Source organism: Oryctolagus cuniculus, chromosome 2 (genome assembly GCF_051225735.1).
Source record: "Oryctolagus cuniculus isolate XC-2025 breed Fujian yellow rabbit chromosome 2, ASM5122573v1, whole genome shotgun sequence".
In the NCBI taxonomy this organism is placed as follows: domain Eukaryota; kingdom Metazoa; phylum Chordata; class Mammalia; order Lagomorpha; family Leporidae; genus Oryctolagus; species Oryctolagus cuniculus.
This window is the reverse complement of record NC_142868.1, coordinates 152,763,023-152,781,004: the sequence shown is the minus strand read 5'-3', so window position 1 is coordinate 152,781,004 and position 17,982 is coordinate 152,763,023. Positions and strand designations below refer to the sequence as shown.

The following is a 17,982-nucleotide window of genomic DNA, read 5'->3' as shown; positions in this document are numbered from 1 at the left end:
AGGCTGGGGCTGAGGGCTGGGCTGGAGAACAGGTCAGCTTCAAGTGAGCCTGGGAATGTTAGACTAGGCAGGGTGGACGCCTAGGAATGAAAGAGTTCCCTCGCGTGCCCATTCCGCTATCTTTTAGCCCATATCCACTTGTAAATAGTTAGGGCATAGGAATAACTTGAGAATGATTATTCTCTTGTTATGAAGAAACTACAGGACAGGCAAATCATGTCTTCCCTGGGAGAGAAGACTGACAGCCATCTAAATGTCAGATGTTCCCACGTGGGCTAATGTATTCCTGATAAAATCCCAACATGGATTCTCTTAAAGTTTGGGAAGAAATCTTAAAGTTCATCCAGGGTAAAAATGCAAAATAATAAAGGAAGGCGTAGCCTGTTGGGACAGATTGCTTCTAAGTTTGGGCCAATATTAAAACAAGCACTTAAGTTCTAATAATTAAAATCCTTGGTTTCATTTCAAAATGGCTACTGTATGTCTCAGTCCTAATTTTAGTACGAGAGTCAGAGAACAGACACAGAAAAGCCCAAGTGTGTTTATTAAACTCCTAAGATAGTGTCTATAAATATTTAGTAGATTTGTTAGCCGTAGCTGCAGTGTATTGCGTACCTACTGGATCCCATATGCCCTGTGTGCACTATCATTAAGGCTGCCTACAGTCTTGCAAGAGCAATGTAAATAGGGCTTCCTTACACTTCAGAAAGCTGAGAAGTCAGCTGGGATTCCAGATTTGAACCAGCAGACTCTTCCCCAAGCAAGAGCTCCGTGATCTACAGCTGGAGGGCCAAATCTGGCCTGCTGCCTGCCTCTGCACAGGAAGCCACACTTGTTGATCTGTGGTTGCTTTTGTGCCTCAGTGACAGAGTTGAGTGGTTGGGACAGAGACCATATGGGCCTGCAAAAGTCTAAGACATTTACTGCCTTACTATGTACAGAAGAAGTTAGGCCAACTCTTCCCCAAAGCCTACTGCCCACAGAGCTACCCAGGGGCATTGTCCGTGAAAAGCAAGGGAGGTGGTGGCCCACAGCGCAAGAGCAGGCAGCCTCACTGCCCTGGCCTGGGGCAGGATTTCCTCACAGGGCCGGCTGAGGGCCAGGGGCTCAGGTGCCTTCACTTTGTATCAATGTAGAAGCTGCTAAACAAGGTGAACTTGGGCCATGCCGCCAGGTGTGCAGCCTACAGCCCTGATGGGGAGATGGTGGCCATTGGCATGAAGAATGGAGAGTTTGTCATCTTGTTGGTGAACAGCTTGAAAGTTTGGGGGAAAAAAAGAGACCGGAAATCTGCTATCCAAGATATCAGGTGCGTGGGAAGCGGGCGGTCTGGGAAGGGAGGAGAAAGGGGGCATTCTCTTCATCCGTGGTTGTGGTTTTCAGTCCAGGAAGGCTCTTTTCAACAAGCCAGCTATGAATGCACACCCTTTCACACACTCTCTCATCTGTCTTGACTAATTTCTCTAAGAGTTTGATAAAAAAATGACTTGTAAAACGTCACTCTGCAAACCACTGCATGCATTCATGTCCTTGCTTCCTGGGAAGGGACCCAGAGCAATGTCTGAATTCCATTCGGCGCAGGGAGAAGCTGACCGCCTGTGAGTCGGGTGGCAGATCTCCGTGCCTTGGGGTGTGGGAGCCCTATGCCCCCGCAGCCCTTCTCACGGACCTGCTCTTGGGTTTGCTTTTTCTAGAATCAGTCCTGACAACCGATTCTTGGCTGTTGGTTCTGCTGAGCACACAGTTGACTTCTATGACCTCACTCAGGGCACCAGTCTGAACCGCATTGGCTACTGCAAAGATATTCCAAGCTTTGTCATTCAGATGGATTTTTCTGCAGACAGCAAATACATTCAGGTTTGCTTCAGGTTTATTTATATCTGGGGCCAGCAACAGCAATGGTCACAGCAACAATGGCTTCTCTGATGGCCTGCTTCTTGCCAGGCAGTGTGCTCACTTACTCTTTAGGGCACGCTTACTTTGTCCCCTATTTTATAAATGTAGAAATGTATTACATTTATTTTATAAATGTAGAAACAGAGGCTTAGAGAATTGAAGAAAGTTGAGAAATGGAATTCAAAATGGGAAAGCCTTGTTGTGCGGTCAAAGCCGGAATCAGAAGCCCTGGTCGTCTTTAACCTCCCCTTCAAAGACTGCATATTTCCAGTTCTCTGGGGCTGTATCTAACCTGAGGTGCTTCTTGCCTAATTCTGAATTCTACTGGGTCTCCTGACCCCTGTGCGCTTGTGACCTGGACTCCAGACAGTGGGCCCAGGGGGCACACCCTTGGGTCCCAAAGGAAGTGACCAGTGGGGAGCGACTGAGAGAGACCCCACCCTCGGGTCTGACAGCCAAACCCGGATAGTTTCTCCTGCGCTTATCAAATGCACTTGAGAGCTGGCCTGCAGTTGGGTATGCAGGGTGAAAGGGAGAGTATGCATTCATTCATTCACCAATGAATGGATCCAATGGGCCTGGTCCCTGTCTCCTGGAGCTTGCTCTCGGCGGAAGACAAGCGCACAATGACCCAGGCAATGACAGTTATGATGTGAAGTGAAGGCCAAGCACAGGGCGCTGGGGAGCACTGAAACAGGTGCTGACTTTAGATTCACTTGGTTTTGTGAATTTTGCTCTGGGCTGGCCACAGGCTTTGCAGCCTGGAGTTGTGCTTGGGTTTGGAGAAGAGCACTAGGCCTGCAGAGACAGGGCCCATGTTCTGGACAGCAGCACACTGACTGAAGTCTGTTGAACTGCAAAAGAAAGCTGATGACGTGGGTTCCCTTCCACTGCAGGTGTCAACAGGAGCCTATAAGCGCCAGGTGCATGAAGTCCCCCTGGGGAAGCAGGTAACCGAAGCCATGGTCATTGAGAAGATCACCTGGGCCTCCTGGACAAGGTGACTGGAGGAAAACACTTCTTGAGGCAAAAGTCACACGGGAGTCTCTTACTACAGGCTCACCTCCGGGTCCACATACGGCCAGAATCAGAAGCAGCTCCGAGACGGAGCTATCTTTTCTGTAGGGGTGAATTGGGAGGCTTTTTGGTACGAGTGTAGGCTACGGGCCTTGATTTTGATCCTGGGCTTTTGAAGTGCGGAGTCCTCCTCCTGTGTGTCCTGCACAAGGCCTACAAGTCCCTAACCCCATCCAACAAGTTTAAAGGGAAACCATCTCCTATCTCTTGGCCAAGCTCAGGTGCACAAGTAGGCCTCAAGTCACAAGGGAAAGGGCAGGGGGCAGGGGAGGGCCAGAGCCACTGAACAGGATGAGAACAGAATGCCTGGTCAGTTCAAGGGAAACGAGCCTCCATGTGTCTCCCCAGCGTGCACTTGCTCAGGACTACAGGGAGGAGGGGGAGTGTGGGGGACTACGGCAGAGAGAGAGAGGTAGAGCTGGTGCAAGTGTACAGAGACGCTCTCCAGCCGTGCCAGGGGAGCCCCGTGACCTCACCAAGTCAGACCTTGTATCCCTGGGAAGGGATGCTAGAACACAACAAACCTTCTTACGTGTCTTCCTTCTAACACCTCTTCCTGCCGAGATAGCATTCTGGGAGATGAAGTCATTGGAATCTGGCCTCGAAATGCGGACAAGGCTGACGTCAACTGCGCCTGTGTGACCCATGCTGGCCTGAACATTGTCACGGGAGATGATTTTGGGCTGGTGAAGCTCTTTGATTTTCCATGCACAGAAAAATTTGTGAGTTTTCCTCACAGTAGGGTCCCTGTACCTCCTCCAGGCTCTTGGCTCTTGATTCTCGTGGGACATGGTGGCCACAGCTAGCTGGCCCTCTGCGAGACGGGCATCTTGTCTCAGTCCTGTGGAGATTGGCCAGTGACTCACTTTTCCACCTCCTCTGCAGGGGCAGCCCTAGGAGCTGGGAGAAGGGAGGGTGGAGGGTGAACAGGATGGCCGCAAGTAGGGCAAGGGCAAAAGGCTGGTGAACGGAGACGTCCACGTGAACTGGGAGTCCCAAGTTGGGGAGGTCCCAGGCAAGAGCATTTGAGGCCGGGTGTGGTCTGAATTTGTTGGAGGAGCAGGGCCTCTTACCCGTCTCATTCACTTTTGCCTACAGGCCAAACACAAGCGTTACTTTGGTCACTCAGCTCACGTGACCAACATCCGTTTCTCTTATGATGACAAGTATGTGGTCAGCACTGGAGGAGATGACTGCAGGTAACTAATCTGATTAATCCACTTCTGGTGCCCAGGCCTGGCCTTCTTTCCTGCCCTCGCCCAGGTGGCCTCTCCCAGAAGCACGGGCAGGATGGAAACCAGGAAATTGTTGAGTCTTAACGTAGGCAAGGCCTCTCTAGGTATAAGTTAATTCGGTCCCCGTAGACTCAACCCGACCTTGATGGGCCTGTGCCGTTTCCTATAGCTGTCCTGGGATTTGTAAGAAGCCAAGAGCACGTGACAGCTACCTTGAGTACGGCAGGCAGGAAGGGGCAGGCAGGTGAGAGACCTGAGATGCCTGCCTTCTGCAGGAGCCCTTGACAGCTCAGGCCAAGATGGATATTCATCCTTGTCCTTTTAAGGACTCTCAGTGGACTTAACACACATGATTACCCCACAGCCAAGAGAGATGTTTAAAGCCTCAGTGGTAAGCCTTGTTCACTCTAAGAAACAAGCAGGACAAGAGTTAGCCCACTTTCACGTGCTGTCAGATGAGGTAACATGCTTATATCCAGTGCTAGTTAGCAGCAGGAAGATTACTCCAAGCAGCTAGTTAGGCTCCCAATCAGGGCAGTTTTGACCTTGTGTGAAAACTGGCATGACCTTGTGCGTGAGGACTGAGGAAGCCAGGGTTTGGAAGCTGCTCTGCTAGCCTCCTTCATTGGGGACCCCAGTCCCTTGGGTGTTCCCAAGGCCACGGCTTTCTTCTGGGTGCCCCTCCAACAAGGGCACTGCTTAGTGTGGAGGAACGAAACTAACAGCTTTTCCCCATCCGAAGTAGTTGAAAGGCTTTGTTGCAGCATGGATGTTGGTTTCTGTTCATCCAAGCAGACTCCTAAAGGGATAAAGAAGAAATGCATGCATGTGATATTCTTAGTAGGCTGTTAGGCTGCAGGAGACACCTAGAACCCAAAAGTGCTGTGGTACTTCCTGCTGGCCTGCTTTGGAGCAGCCGTTTCTTGCATGCTGTGCCAACCACTGGCAGACACTTAGAGCCCTAGACAATAGTACTGACAGCAGCGCTTGTGGATAAGCACCGGGCCAACTGTGAACAAGCCAGGAGTAAGAGATAGAAGTGAGTTGGCCACCCCCACCCGGGAGACAAAGTGACTTCTGTTCCCTATAAAAGTCTTAGAGGGGGTCAGCGCCCACGGGACTTCCTAGGCTTGGGAACGTACTGTAATCCCTAGCCCTGTGCTGAATACTCGAAAGGGCTCTTCGCCTCAAGTGGTGTTGATAAAACCTTTTCAGTGGCACAGGAGTGAGCATGAAGTCAAATGCCCAAAAGCAGTTACCACATTCAGCAGACAAGCTGCCAAAGGAGTGAAAGCAAACCAAACACAACTTTTTTAAATGAAAAAGAGCAATGCACCTGTAATTGGTGGCAAGACCAATTCAAACATTCAAGTCTCAAGTACTTGGTAAGACTGTGGCTAGCCATGCGAAATAACCAGCTGGCTTGTTCTTACAGTGTGTTTGTGTGGCGATGTCTGTAACGCCAGAAACCTCTTCCGTTAATGCTGCTGCTACCACCCAGCAACTGCAGAGGCCAGGCACGGCCTCACCACTGGCTGCTGGGAAACGCCTATGATGCTGCAGGGACGCACAAGCTCAGACTGCTGCTGGCGCTTAGGGACTGCTCTCATGATCTGGACTCTCCAAGGCTGGGATGCCCGGAAGGTAAAGTTTTACAATGTTAGATTGCTTGCCTGTTCCTGAAACTACTAACAATGACACACACTAACTACACTGGCAAAGAAACCCTGTGTGATAATGTAGCCCATTAACAAAATTGAAAGCCTCAGTTCCCCTAACCAAGATGTAGCTTTTAATTTGCATCAAAACTTTTACAAAAGATGTTTTGCTATTATGTTTCTATATACTTTATGAATGTTCATTTTTACAAGTTGGACAAGACAGCTTAAGTTCGATGCACCTGAGTATTCGAAATATCGACAGCCTGTTCTCCACATTTAGCTTTCAAAACCAAATGAGCCATGTATAAACAAGTTGAGAAACTTAATTTTTTAATGTTTCCTTTGCCGAGTTTTATATCCATTAAGTGCCTTTGAAAGTTTCCAGTTGTGTGGGCTGCTGTCTCACTTCCCACAGATTATCTCTTTTCTACTTATGGTGCTAAAATTTCAAAACTGAGGAGGGCTACAGGACCCTTAGCAGATATATCTAGTCTGTCACCCATGTCCTATGTTTATGTCTTGGCTTCCTAAATGAAAAACATCACTTGAGCCCAGAAGGGATCAGAATTAATTTTTGTTATGTTTAGTGCCAAACCCCCAAAACCCAAAATATAATTCAACTAAAACAAAGCTCTACTACAAAACTCAAGTTAAAAACAAAACAAACACACTCAGGTCCAGGTGGATGAGCTGACTGGTCCTGTTAAATCTGACAATGGTAATTAATGAGGTGACCTGTGGTTATGCCTTGTTTGGACTCCATTGATTTGCTACAATTAAAACTATGTAGGTTAACTCTGCAGACCAAACCTCTAAACTCAAGGAGTATTCGACAAAATTATACACCCAAACAAATCTAAGAGTTCCTCAGAATTAGCTGTGTGACAGAATGCAAGCTGCACACTATTACCCTGACGCCATCCTTAACCCCCTTTGGTCACACTCTCCACGTAGCCCAGTTGCTGATGACAGGGCAGGGTGGATGCAGCTCACTGAAAGCAAAGTTGGTGAGTGGACTGGTGGTTCTGGCACACAGACACCTTCCATTCAATGAACTAAAATTCTGGATCTTCAGTTCCTGGCCATTTGCCATTTTAGAAAAAAGGTAAAATGAAGCATTTCAGTAAATAATAGATCAACATTTTACCACAGAAGTGCTTCAGCATTCTAATGGATTAGATGACTCATTAAGCTATTTTTATATGCCAGTTTACTAATGCCTTACATTAATCCACTAATAGGTTGTGGGGCCCATAGTAGAGTCCTTCTGCAGTCCTGTTTTCTGTAACCATGTTACTGATGACACTGAGTGATAATCATGTCTGCCTAAATATATTGTACTACTGACCTTTCATACTGATCCAGTCTCGCGCTGAAATAACCATATGGAAGAACAACGAATTGATTGATGACATGTACAACTATATTTAAAGAGCAATAGTGTCCGTGAGTCAAGAAACCTTCTTAAATCTTATTTGTAAGCATTTATATATGGTTTTGTGTATGTTCATAAATCTGTACTGTATTCTATATGTTTAAATACTGGTGCATGAATTTATTTTCACTTACTGTATAAAATGCCTACTGTAAAAACATTTTGGTATGTGTCAAATAAATTTGATTATGTAAGCATGCTCTTTGTTTTCAAAGTATCCAAAGTAAACACACCTGCACCATCAGCCGAAAATCTTTCCACAAATACAAGGAACCACTCACTGGTTGAAGCAAAGTCTACCAGTTGTGTACACTTTTGATCTACTGCAGTTTCACGAAACCAAAATACCACATCCATTTGAGTCTATAAGCTTTATTGATACTTTGCTTTTACAATTCACAATGCATTCCACAGATTTAGTTCAGTACAGCTTAAACCACAACGGTATAAGTCCATTTTATAATATCTTGCATAACAATGTTTGATATTTGCAAACAACATTTTTGGAAGCATTAGGTTCAGTCCACAGATTCAGAGTTTGTGACAAAATTAACTAAGTAAGTCGGTGCAATGAAGTTTATGTCAGAGTTCTATGTGTATGGCATTGTCTCATGTTGAAAAAGGATGGTAGTGCTCCTAGAAATATATTTTCTTTTTCTAGCTTATGTGCTTTGGAACTACACATGGTAACCAATGACTCTGAAACATCAAGCACTGTGGGGACAGCTGGAAGGGAAAGGGCTAAGCTTTGTGAAACACTATATATAGATAGATATATATAATCTATATTTACTTATATTGGCAATTAATATAACAGTAAAATTCACAATACACCTAGAACATATCAGAAAGGCAAGCTTTTTCATTCTTGCTTTAGTGGTATGTTCTCGTCTAAACATTTCATTTCAGAAAATCTGCATCAATCTACACAGACCACACACAGCGCACAAACTGTGAAAAGGGTTATTTTTTCCAGCTCCACTTTCTCGGCAACTTTCCAAAAATACAGCAAGACTACCTGCAACCAAGTGTAATATACAGCTTTCTCAGATCTTTTTTTTATTCATCAGTGCCTCATACAGGAAAAACAAATATGATTACGGTTTAAATCCATACATAGCAGCTTACAAATACTTAAGATGATGAACACATGGCAGTCAAGACAGGTAATTTTTCCTCAAACAGTGCATTGCTAAAAATAAAGATCTGTGAAGCTGCACTGTGATGTCAAGGTTTCATTCTTCCCTGACCCTCCCCCATGTAAGCAAATAAACACCCCCCTTTCAAAGATGAATTCCTATTGTTTATCATTCAGCTTTGCGCTTCAATCCAGGGATTTTTGCTTGAATTCTACAAATGAGAAAGAAAGGAGGAACAGTCAATGTAAATATCTTGTTTTCTGCCCCTTGAAAAGCCATCCTTCAATAATTTTTCATTTATTATTCAGTTTATATAAGGACAAACTAAGGCTGCCACATGTTATAAGCTATAATTTTGCCACCTTGGCTCCAAAAATTAGATTTAAGTAAAGTCTTAAATATATCTAGTAAAACTAGAAATTAATGATCCAAATGTTAGAAAAAAATACTTTGCTCCAATGTTACCCTTTAAAGTCTGACGATTTGCTATTCAATGCCTACAATGTAAAAAATGGAACACCAGTCTCAAAATCCAGCATACCTTATCTTTATTTAAAAAACAAAACTTATATATTTTAACTACTTACTTAGCCATAGCATCTTTAACATTCTTATTTGCAAGTCCTAGATAATGATCTATCTGCGCCTAAAAGAGAGATATAAAAGGAGTTGTAAGAGAACTTCTATTGCTATAGAATTGTATTAACCATTACTATGGATTCACAAATTAAAGGCTTAAAAAACCAGTACTGCTATGTAATAGGATGAGCACTGCATTCTGCAATCAACAGGTAAGAAATTACCTGATGCCGTTCATAAATAACAGGAACACTGAAGAGTGAGATCAGAGCTGAAAGAGGAAACACAACGTTTTACTACAGGTGCCCCTGGTTAGCTGTATGACTGCCCCATCAGCTAAGGCCACCTTTTATCTGTTTATTGTGGTAGTTGCAGCAGTCTCCAGGAGCTAAACAGCCTTTCCGTAAACTGAGTATCCGTATCGGAATTTATAGAAAGATCACAATCTCCCTATAAGATTATTTTCTACTAAAATGCCTGTTTTCTCATATCTGTTCTTTCTCTACCATTTTTCATGCTGGTGCTTTTATCAACTTACCCAAAATCAGAAGAGTCAGACCATTGAACAAGGCACCAACGTAGGTGAATACCCACATCAACACTGCAAACTGTAAAAAAATTCAAATAAAAATTAAGTTTTCTAATGTAAGAATGCCATCTAAATGCCAACCTACTATCAAAATTTGATGTACATTAAAATATTTCCCTTTGAAGTCTCAGTTCAAAATTTCAAAATCCCAATTAAACAATTAGTAGATTTGACCCATTTTTCCCTGGAGCACACTAACAAGTGGTTAATTCTGTTTTCTGAGATCAGGGAATGTGCCAAAGACACACTACCTTCAGATCTCTAACATCATTTATATCTTACAAAATTTAGTTTTTAAATGCGAAGACTGAAAAGGTACTATGAGAATTAGCTATAACCTTAAAGTTACCAAGTCTAAATGCTTGAAGATATCTGAACTAAATAATTCAAACATTAACATCTCAGGCATCTGATAAGCAATAACGAGGCAGAGTGTTACTACAGAAACTAGGTTTCAGGTACCAAAAATATCGCTTCTACCCTCCTAAGGTTAAGAGAAATAGTTAACATTTGTAAGGCGTCTAAAATGGTAACTAGTGCATAAGTAAATTAGTGTTTGTTAAAAATGCAGTGGGGGCAGGGCCAGTGCTGTGGTGTAAGGGTGAAGCCACCGCCTGCAATGCCAACATCACATATGAGAACCGGTTTGATTCCCAGCTGCTCTACTTCTGATCCAGCTACCTGCTAATGTGCCTGGAAAACAGTGGAAGATGGCCCAAGTCCTTGGGCCCCTGCACCCATGTGGGAGACCCGGAAGCAGCTCCTGGCTTTGGATTGGTTCAGTTCCAGCTATTGAGGCCATTTGGGGAGTGAACTGGCAGATGGGAAAACCTCTAATTCTGCCTCTCATATATATTTTTTTTTTAATTTCATTAAAAGTGGCAAAAAGAATAGAAACTTTTATTGACAGGTATACAGTTTCAGGATTTTCTCATAGCCAGGGTCAACTGAGGCCTCTAAGACATGCATCACTGGACAGACTGGGCCTGATTTTAGAGCCCCCTCAAGGAGTTGGGGATTGCAAAGAACTGACAACTCTTTTTTTTCTTAACCAAATAAGGCAGTTGAGCAAAGGCTTTACTTCTAAAAATTGATTTCATCTTGAAAAACCTTTTATTTCCTTTACTCTCCATAGTTTATTCATGAGATGGTCAGACAAGATTTGGAAGTAATCTTCCAGGTCTGAAATTTTGTGACATTGTAGAGTACAAGGGCTCAATGTCGTGTTCAAAGCACTTTTTTTTTTTTTTTTTGTGGACAGGCAGAGTGGACAGTGAGAGAGAGAGAGAGAGAGAGAGAAAGGTCTTCCTTTTGCCGTTGGTTCACCCTCCAATGGCTGCCATGGCTGGCGTGCTGCCGCCGGTGCACCGCGCTGATCCAAAGGCAGGAGCCAGGTGCCTCTCCAGGTCTCCCATGGGGTACAGGGCCCAAGCACTTAGGCCATCCTCCACTGCCTTCCCGGGCCACAGCAGAGAGCTGGCCTGGAAGAGGGGCAACCGGGAAAGAATCTGGTGCCCTGACCGGGACTAGAACCCAGGGTGCCGGCGCCGCTAGGTGGAGGATTAGCCTATTGAGCTGTGGTGCCGGCCCAAAGCACTTCTTAAAGGCTTCTAAGCACAGTCATTGTCTGCAATTCTTTGGCTTCCAAATTCAAAGCCTTCACATGTCGGTTCTATAGCAGGTCACAGCATCCTACCACCATCTCCCGTAATTTTTATTTTAATATTAGGTAATAAATGAAAAGGGGGGTTAAGTAGCACCTCCAACAGCTAAAGGAAGGATCAGCACATTTTTTTCTGGAAAGAGCTAACTAGTAAAAACTGTAGGTTTTATGTCCCACATAAAATCTTACATTGTTATTTGCTATTTTTACAATCTTCTAAAAAATACTTACATGAAGCACCATTCCTGGCTCCTGAACAAAATCAGGTCATGGGCCAGATAGGTAGTAGTTGGCTACCTCTGATCTAAAGTATATATTCATTCATTCAAAAAATCTGAGTGCTTACCATAAGCTGTGTTTTGAGCATTAATTAAGGTGTTCAAACTTGAATAAGTACACTTACATTGTGAATTAAGAAGACACTATGGATTCCGGCACCAACTGTCAGTTCTAAAAATAGCAACACTCTTGTCACCCCTACAACTGAATTTAACTAATGTTCCAGTGAGTAAATGTCAGGCATTCTTAACACCTGTCAATTGGAAAGAAAAAAAAATTGCTTCCATGTTCTTAGCAACTGTTCCAGGAACCTCTGGTAGAAAAGCTCAAAGGATAACTCCAGTCTTTTCCTTCTCACATAGTTTAAGGCTTCTTTGGCAGAAACTATAATTTAAGCAAGTTTACCTCAGAGGAACGAAGCTATTTTCATCCATCATCATCCAAAACTCTATAGGGAAAAGAGTCAGCCTTCCACAGTTGCAAAGAAATTGTTTTAGCAATAACCTACACATTCCATGACAAGTTTCTTAGAACAGCATACACAAAAATGAGTTCTACTTGTTCCTCAGTCACTGGCAAGACCACATTCCGAGTGCACAAGAGAAGCTGAAGCCCAAGTCCTCACACCTGAGCCCTCAAAGAGACTCGAATGTTATTTGCCCCTTTCAGAACCCGTTTCCTAAAAGCCTGGCTACCCGGCAGCAAAGAGAATAGAGGGAGGCCTCCACAGTTTTGGCGGCCAGACAAGTGACATAGATGCATGAGGATAACTGGTGAGGACTGAGGCAAACAGGTATCTGCCTTCTCTCTCTCAAGGCAGCACCGGTACCCCAACTCAAAATTATGCGGCCATGCAAGAACTTCAGGCCCATGTTACCAAATGTTTCCCATTTTAAGAACGAGACCAGTGGGGGCCAGTGTTGTGCCTCAGCAGTTAAGCTCCTGCTTGCGACACCAGCATCCCGTATCAAAACACTGGTTTGAGTCCTGGCTGCTCGGCTTCAGATCCAGCTCCCTGTTAACAGTGCTTTGGAAAGCAGCAGAAGATAGTCTAAGTGCTCTGGTGGAGTTGCTGACTCTTGGCTTTGGCCTGGCTCAGCCGTTGTAGCCATTTGGGGAAGTGAACCAGCAGATGGATCATGCACCCCCACACCTGTCACTCTTTTAAAAAAAATTATTTATTTGAAAAGCAAAAGGCAGAGTCACAAAGAGGCAGAGAGAAAGAGAGGTAGGTAGGTAGGTCTTCCATCGCTGGTTCACTCCCCCAGATGACCCCAATAGCTGGAGCTGTGCTAATCCGAAGCCAGGAGCTTCCTTTGGGTCTTCCCACGTGGATGCAGGGGCCCAAGCACTTGGGCCATCTTCTACTGCTTACCCAGGCCATAGAAGAGAGCTGGATCTGAAGTGGAGCAGCCAGGACTCGAACTGGAGCCCATATGGGATGCAGGTACTGCAGGTGGCAGTTTTACCCACTATGCTAAAGCACTGGCGCCACCAGCAGGTGGATTATCTGCCCCTCAATCTGTCACTCTTGCCTTTCAAATAAATAAATCTTTTTAAAACAAAACCAGAAATTCACATTTCTATATGCTAGCACAGAATTTCCTAATGTTGCAGCTACATTTGGAGTTAATTTGACACAGCAGCAGCCCAAAACAAAAATACTAGGTAAGGGATTTCTGAGAACACAGACAAGATCAGAAGAGAAAGAGGTGGAGAACTAGCATTCCAGCAAACACAATTCCTTCAACTGCTACATAATAGCAACTAATTAAAAATAATCTATGACAGTTGCTATGCTTTATGTATTTACAGTTATATACTTAACGCATTTATACAAAAGTTGAATACTCATATTATCCCCAGGAAGAAACAACTATGACATAAAGATCACCGCTTGAATCATGTTGCTACTCCAGGTCACCACGATGTTAGGTATGACTGACTACGACCTGCTGTGCTACACTGTAAAGCCACTACAGTAATTACCAGGAATCCATCACATGTGTGCATGTTAGCGATAGCAAGGCAGAACAAAGGTCAAGAAATACTACCTTAAAGAGGCAAGCAAGCAGCTCTCATTTTGGACTATCAACTCTATGCTGGTCCATGGCAAATTACTTTGCAACATTATAGCCAACACATATTAACTATGTAAATCAAAGCAGTAATGAGATTAGAGCAAAAAAGTCCCAAATGCAATGAAGATCTGGCAAATACTGATGGTAGGCAAGGGCCATGTCTTACTTGTCTTTACTCCAGAGGAATAAGGGAATTAAACTTAACTGTGTACCACACACGTGATTAAAGAGCTCTGCAGATTTATGTTGGCTCAACTGGGGATGGGGAAATATCTTTAAGGAAAATGGAGGAAGAGTAGTTAATAAATTTTTTTTTTTGACAGGCAGAGTGGACAGTGAGAGAGAGAGACAGAGAGAAAGGTCTTCCTTTGCTGTTGGTTCACCCTCCAATGGCCGTCGCGGCCAGCGCGCTGCGGCCGGCGCACCGCGCTGATCCGATGGCAGGAGCCAGGTGCTTCTCCTGGTCTCCCATGCGGGTGCAGGGCCCAAGGACTTGGGCCACCCTCCACTGCACTCCCTGGCCACAGCAGAGAGCTGGCCTGGAAGAGGGGCAACCGGGACAGAATCCGGCGCCCTGACCGGGACTAGAACCCGGTGTGCCGGCGCTGCAAGGCAGAGGATTAGCCTAGTGAGCCGCGGCGCCAGCCTAGTTAATAAAATTTTAAAAATTACTTTGACAATTTCAAAATGTTTCTGCATTCCCAAGCACTGAGATGTCACCTTTTCTGACACCTCCCGACTCGGTCGTTAGGATGACTCTGCCTCCCCAGCACATTTCCCTGCTACCTTTTCTGTGAGCCAAAGAAATCTAAAAGGAAACTGTCAAAATGTGTATGTTAACAGCTGCATCAGAGCCCGAGGGCTACATGTTAATGTTTTTTTGGGTCAGCTATTTCTGGAGCTCAGAGCTTTTTCTACTTGCTTTCAGACTTAAGATTGTATTCTGGAACAATATGGTTGCCTGACATATTCAGGCAGCAACTACAGTTAGAAATTTTCTTAAAAAACATTTTAACATACTTTTTAACTGAAAGCCACAGGCCTACTGCCATACAGAATCTAGTCTTCCGTATCCAAAACCATCTTACAGAAAAATAAGATCTCTGCTGAAAATACCTGTTCCTAGTCCCTAATAAAAAAAACTATTAGATGACTTCTTGGGATTTAGGGTGTCAAAAGGCAGGAATCTTATAATAAAGATCAGAGCCTTTTTCAATTAGCCCCAAAGCCAAGTGTATGAGGGACCATGGCATGACATGTTTTTATAATTGGGAGGTGGGTGAGTGTAAGTCTGTGAGTGTGTGTATGTGGGTGCATGTTACAGCCTAGGAGTTACAGGGCAATGCCACAACATTTTCTTAAAAAAAAAAAAAAAAAAAAAAAAAAAAAAAAAAAAGGCCGGCGCTGCAGCTCACTAGGCTAATCCTCCGCCTGCGGCGCCAACACCCCGGGTTCTAGTCCCGGTCGGGGCGCCGATTCTGTTCCGGTCGCTCTTCTTCCTTTCCAGCTCTCTGCTGTGGCCTGGGAGTGCAATGGAGGATGGCCCAAGTGCTTGGGCCCTGCACCCGCATGGGAGACCAGGAGGAAGCACCTGGCTCCTGGCTTCGGATCAGTGCAGTGCGCCGGCCGTAGCGGCCATTAGAGGGTGAACCAACGGAAAGGAAGACCTTTCTCTCTGTCTCTCTCTCCCTCACTGCCTAACTCTGCCTGTCCAAAAAAACAAAACAAACAAACAAACAAACAAAAAAAAACCACAACTCTTCAGGGAGTATTCCCAGGGAAACTGGAATTTTGGGGATGGAACCCATCCATACCCCTTCATTTTCCTGGGTATTAGTAAATTCACAGCTCCCCAAGTGATACCAATGTGCGGCCAAACACTGAGAACCACTATTTTTAACCAAGAGCCATATTAAAGATCCTTTAACAGGTTAATCACAAAAACTGAACTAAATCTTAACTATGTAGTTTCTCTTTTTTTTTTTTTTTTTTTTTTAAGATTTATTTGAAAGTCGGAGTTACACAGAGAGAAGGAGACACAGAGACAGACGGAGAGAGAGAGAGAAAGAGAGAGAGAGGCCTTCCATCCGCTGGTTCACTCCCCAGTTGGCTGCAATGGCTGCAGCTGTGCCAATCCAAAGTCAAGAGCCAAGAGCCTCCTCCGGGTCTCCTAAGAGGGTGCAGGAGCCCAAGAACTTGGGCCATCTTTGACTGCTTTCCCAGGCCACAACAGAAAGCTGGATCGGAAGTGGAGCTGGGTCTCGAACCAGTGCCCATATGGGATGCTGGCACTGCAGTCAGCGGCTTTACCCGCTATGCCACAGTGCTGGCCCCCCTATGTAGTTTCAATTGGTTCAACTATCTTATGATGTATGTCTCACTAGTGTTTCTCAAAGTACACTAGCTTCCCAGTACTATTTAAACAAAGTTGACAAATACTACTAGGTTTAAGTTATCAGCCTCTTGTCAGCTTCTCATTATACACACTAGATTCTCCAAGAAAGGAAATAGACCCAGCTTCCTCTGTATTATCAAAGGACATTCCTCCTTCTTTAATGATCACCTTCTTCCACTTTATGCCTGGCACTTAATGGAACATACCCACTTTAAGAAACAGAGCTTTTAAACAAAATTGGAGGACTGGTTAAAACATTTGCTTGCAATCAAATGTTACACTAACTGAACTGAGTTCTAATGAATGAGCTTAGAAATATTCTGTCATGATTTTGCCCATCCTGTTTACGTAGGAAATAAATGGTTGTTCAATCTACAGACACCTGAAATCTTTTCTAGGGAAGAACATGTTTTTTATTTTTATTTGCCCAAGTCAACCATCAGAAGACCCAGACCAGACACACTGATACCTAACATATCCAGTCAGGGCTTTTTTATTTCATTATTTTTAAAGATTTATTTGAAACACAAAGTGAGACGGGAAGGAGAGAGGGAGGGAGGGGAAGAGAGAGGGAGGGAGGGAGGGAGGGAGAGAGGGAGAGAGGGAGAGAGAGGGAGGGAGAGAAGGAGAGAGGGAGGGGGAGGAGAGAAGGAGGGGGAAGAGAGAGGGAGAGAGAGGGAGAGAGAGATCGTGAGATAGCTCTTCCATCTACTGGTTCACTCTCCAAATGGCTGGAACGGCCAGGTCTGGGCCAGGCTGAAGTAAGGAATCTGGAACTCCATACTGGTCTCCCACATGACTGGCAGGGTCCCAAGTATTTGGGCCATCATGAGCTAGCTTCCCAGGCATATTAGCAGGGAGCTAGATCGCAAGTGGAGTCGTCAGAACTGGAACCAGCACTCTGATAATGGGATGCCAGCCTCACAAGCAGTGGTTTAACCTGTTGTACTTTTTACAACAGTACCGATGAGTGCTGGAATTTGGTTATTTCTTTAGATCATATTTGAAAGAACAGGCTCTTCCCCATTCTGCCCTCCCCTACCAAAAGAGATGTAAGAATCAAAGAAGGGGCTGGCATCCCACATGGGTGCTGGTTTGAGTCCCGGCTGCTCTACTTCTGATCCAGCTCTCTACTGTGCCCTAGGAAAGTACTAGAAGATGGCCCAAGTCCTTGGGCCTCTGCACGCACATGGGAGATCTGGAAGAAGCTCCTGGCTCCTGGCTTCAGAACAGCTCAGCTCCAGCTGTTGCAGCCATTTGGGGAGTGATCCAGCGAGTGGAAGACTTCTCTCTCTGTCTCTGCCTCTCTGTAACTTTCAAGAAAGTAAATAAAGCTTAAAAAAAAAAAAATCATGGAAAAGAACAATTGTCAGCCGGCGCCGCGGCTCACTAGGCTAATCCTCCACCTAGCAGTGCCGGCACACCGGGTTCTAGTCCTGGTCAGGGCGCCAGATTCTGTCCCAGTTGCTCCTCTTCCAAGCCAGCTCTCTGCTGTGGCCCGGGAGTGCAGTGGAGGATGGCCCAAGTGCTTGGGCCCTGCACCCCATGGGAGACCAGGAGAAGCACCTGGCTCCTGCCTTTGGATCAGCACGGTGCGCCAGCCGCGGCGGCCATTGGAGGGTGAACCAATGGCAAAGGAAGACCTTTCTCTCTGTCTCTCTTTCTCACTATCCACTCTGCCTGTCCAAAAAAAAAAAAAAAAAAAAAAAAAAAAAGAATAATTGTCACCTGCTACAAGAGTGGCTCTAAAATGTTCATTTTCTGGGGAGAAGTCTTTCAAACAGTAGTGATAGCTGTGATCCTCAATTGAAAAACTGTAGATTATACAAATTTGAGGGTACTAAATGTATCTTTCATTTATGAAGATAGTGAGTTACAGAGAAACCTTTCACATTTTTATTTTAATGCTATTATTTTATATGTCACAGAGCTCAATACAATGTCTCTTTTCTA

General features: G+C 44.8%; 2 protein-coding genes across 10 annotated transcripts in view; one reads left to right on the top strand and one right to left on the bottom strand.

The window, feature by feature from the left end:
- The window catches only part of EML6 (EMAP like 6), a 325,325-nt gene extending 317,827 nt beyond the window's left edge, over positions 1-7,498 (top strand). The window contains exons 36-42 of one of the 3 annotated variants that reach the window (XR_016229394.1): positions 1,137-1,309; positions 1,695-1,857; positions 2,793-2,896; positions 3,542-3,695; positions 4,072-4,172; positions 5,644-5,852; positions 7,235-7,498. Coding sequence is in view for 2 of the 3 variants with exons in the window: in XM_070069106.2 (XP_069925207.1) it covers positions 1,137-1,309; positions 1,695-1,857; positions 2,793-2,896; positions 3,542-3,695; positions 4,072-4,172; positions 5,644-5,668 (720 nt within the window). In the remaining variant the exon portion in view is untranslated. Of the gene's footprint in view, positions 1-1,136; positions 1,310-1,694; positions 1,858-2,792; positions 2,897-3,541; positions 3,696-4,071; positions 4,173-5,643 lie in introns of those variants that run through there. The other 2 variants (XM_070069106.2, XM_089326450.1) reach the window with 2 other exon arrangements.
- A 162-nt stretch (positions 7,499-7,660) lies between these two features.
- Positions 7,661-17,982, bottom strand: part of RTN4 (reticulon 4) — a 172,360-nt gene continuing 162,038 nt past the window's right edge. For all 7 annotated transcript variants that reach the window (XM_089326453.1, XM_070069115.2, XM_070069111.2 and 4 more), the window contains 4 exons: positions 9,561-9,630; positions 9,247-9,293; positions 9,031-9,089; positions 7,661-8,654 (listed from right to left, as the gene is read on the bottom strand). In XM_089326453.1, the coding sequence (XP_089182579.1) occupies positions 8,612-8,654; positions 9,031-9,089; positions 9,247-9,293; positions 9,561-9,630 (219 nt within the window). In that variant the 3' untranslated portion in view covers positions 7,661-8,611. The remainder of the gene's footprint in view (positions 8,655-9,030; positions 9,090-9,246; positions 9,294-9,560; positions 9,631-17,982) is intronic.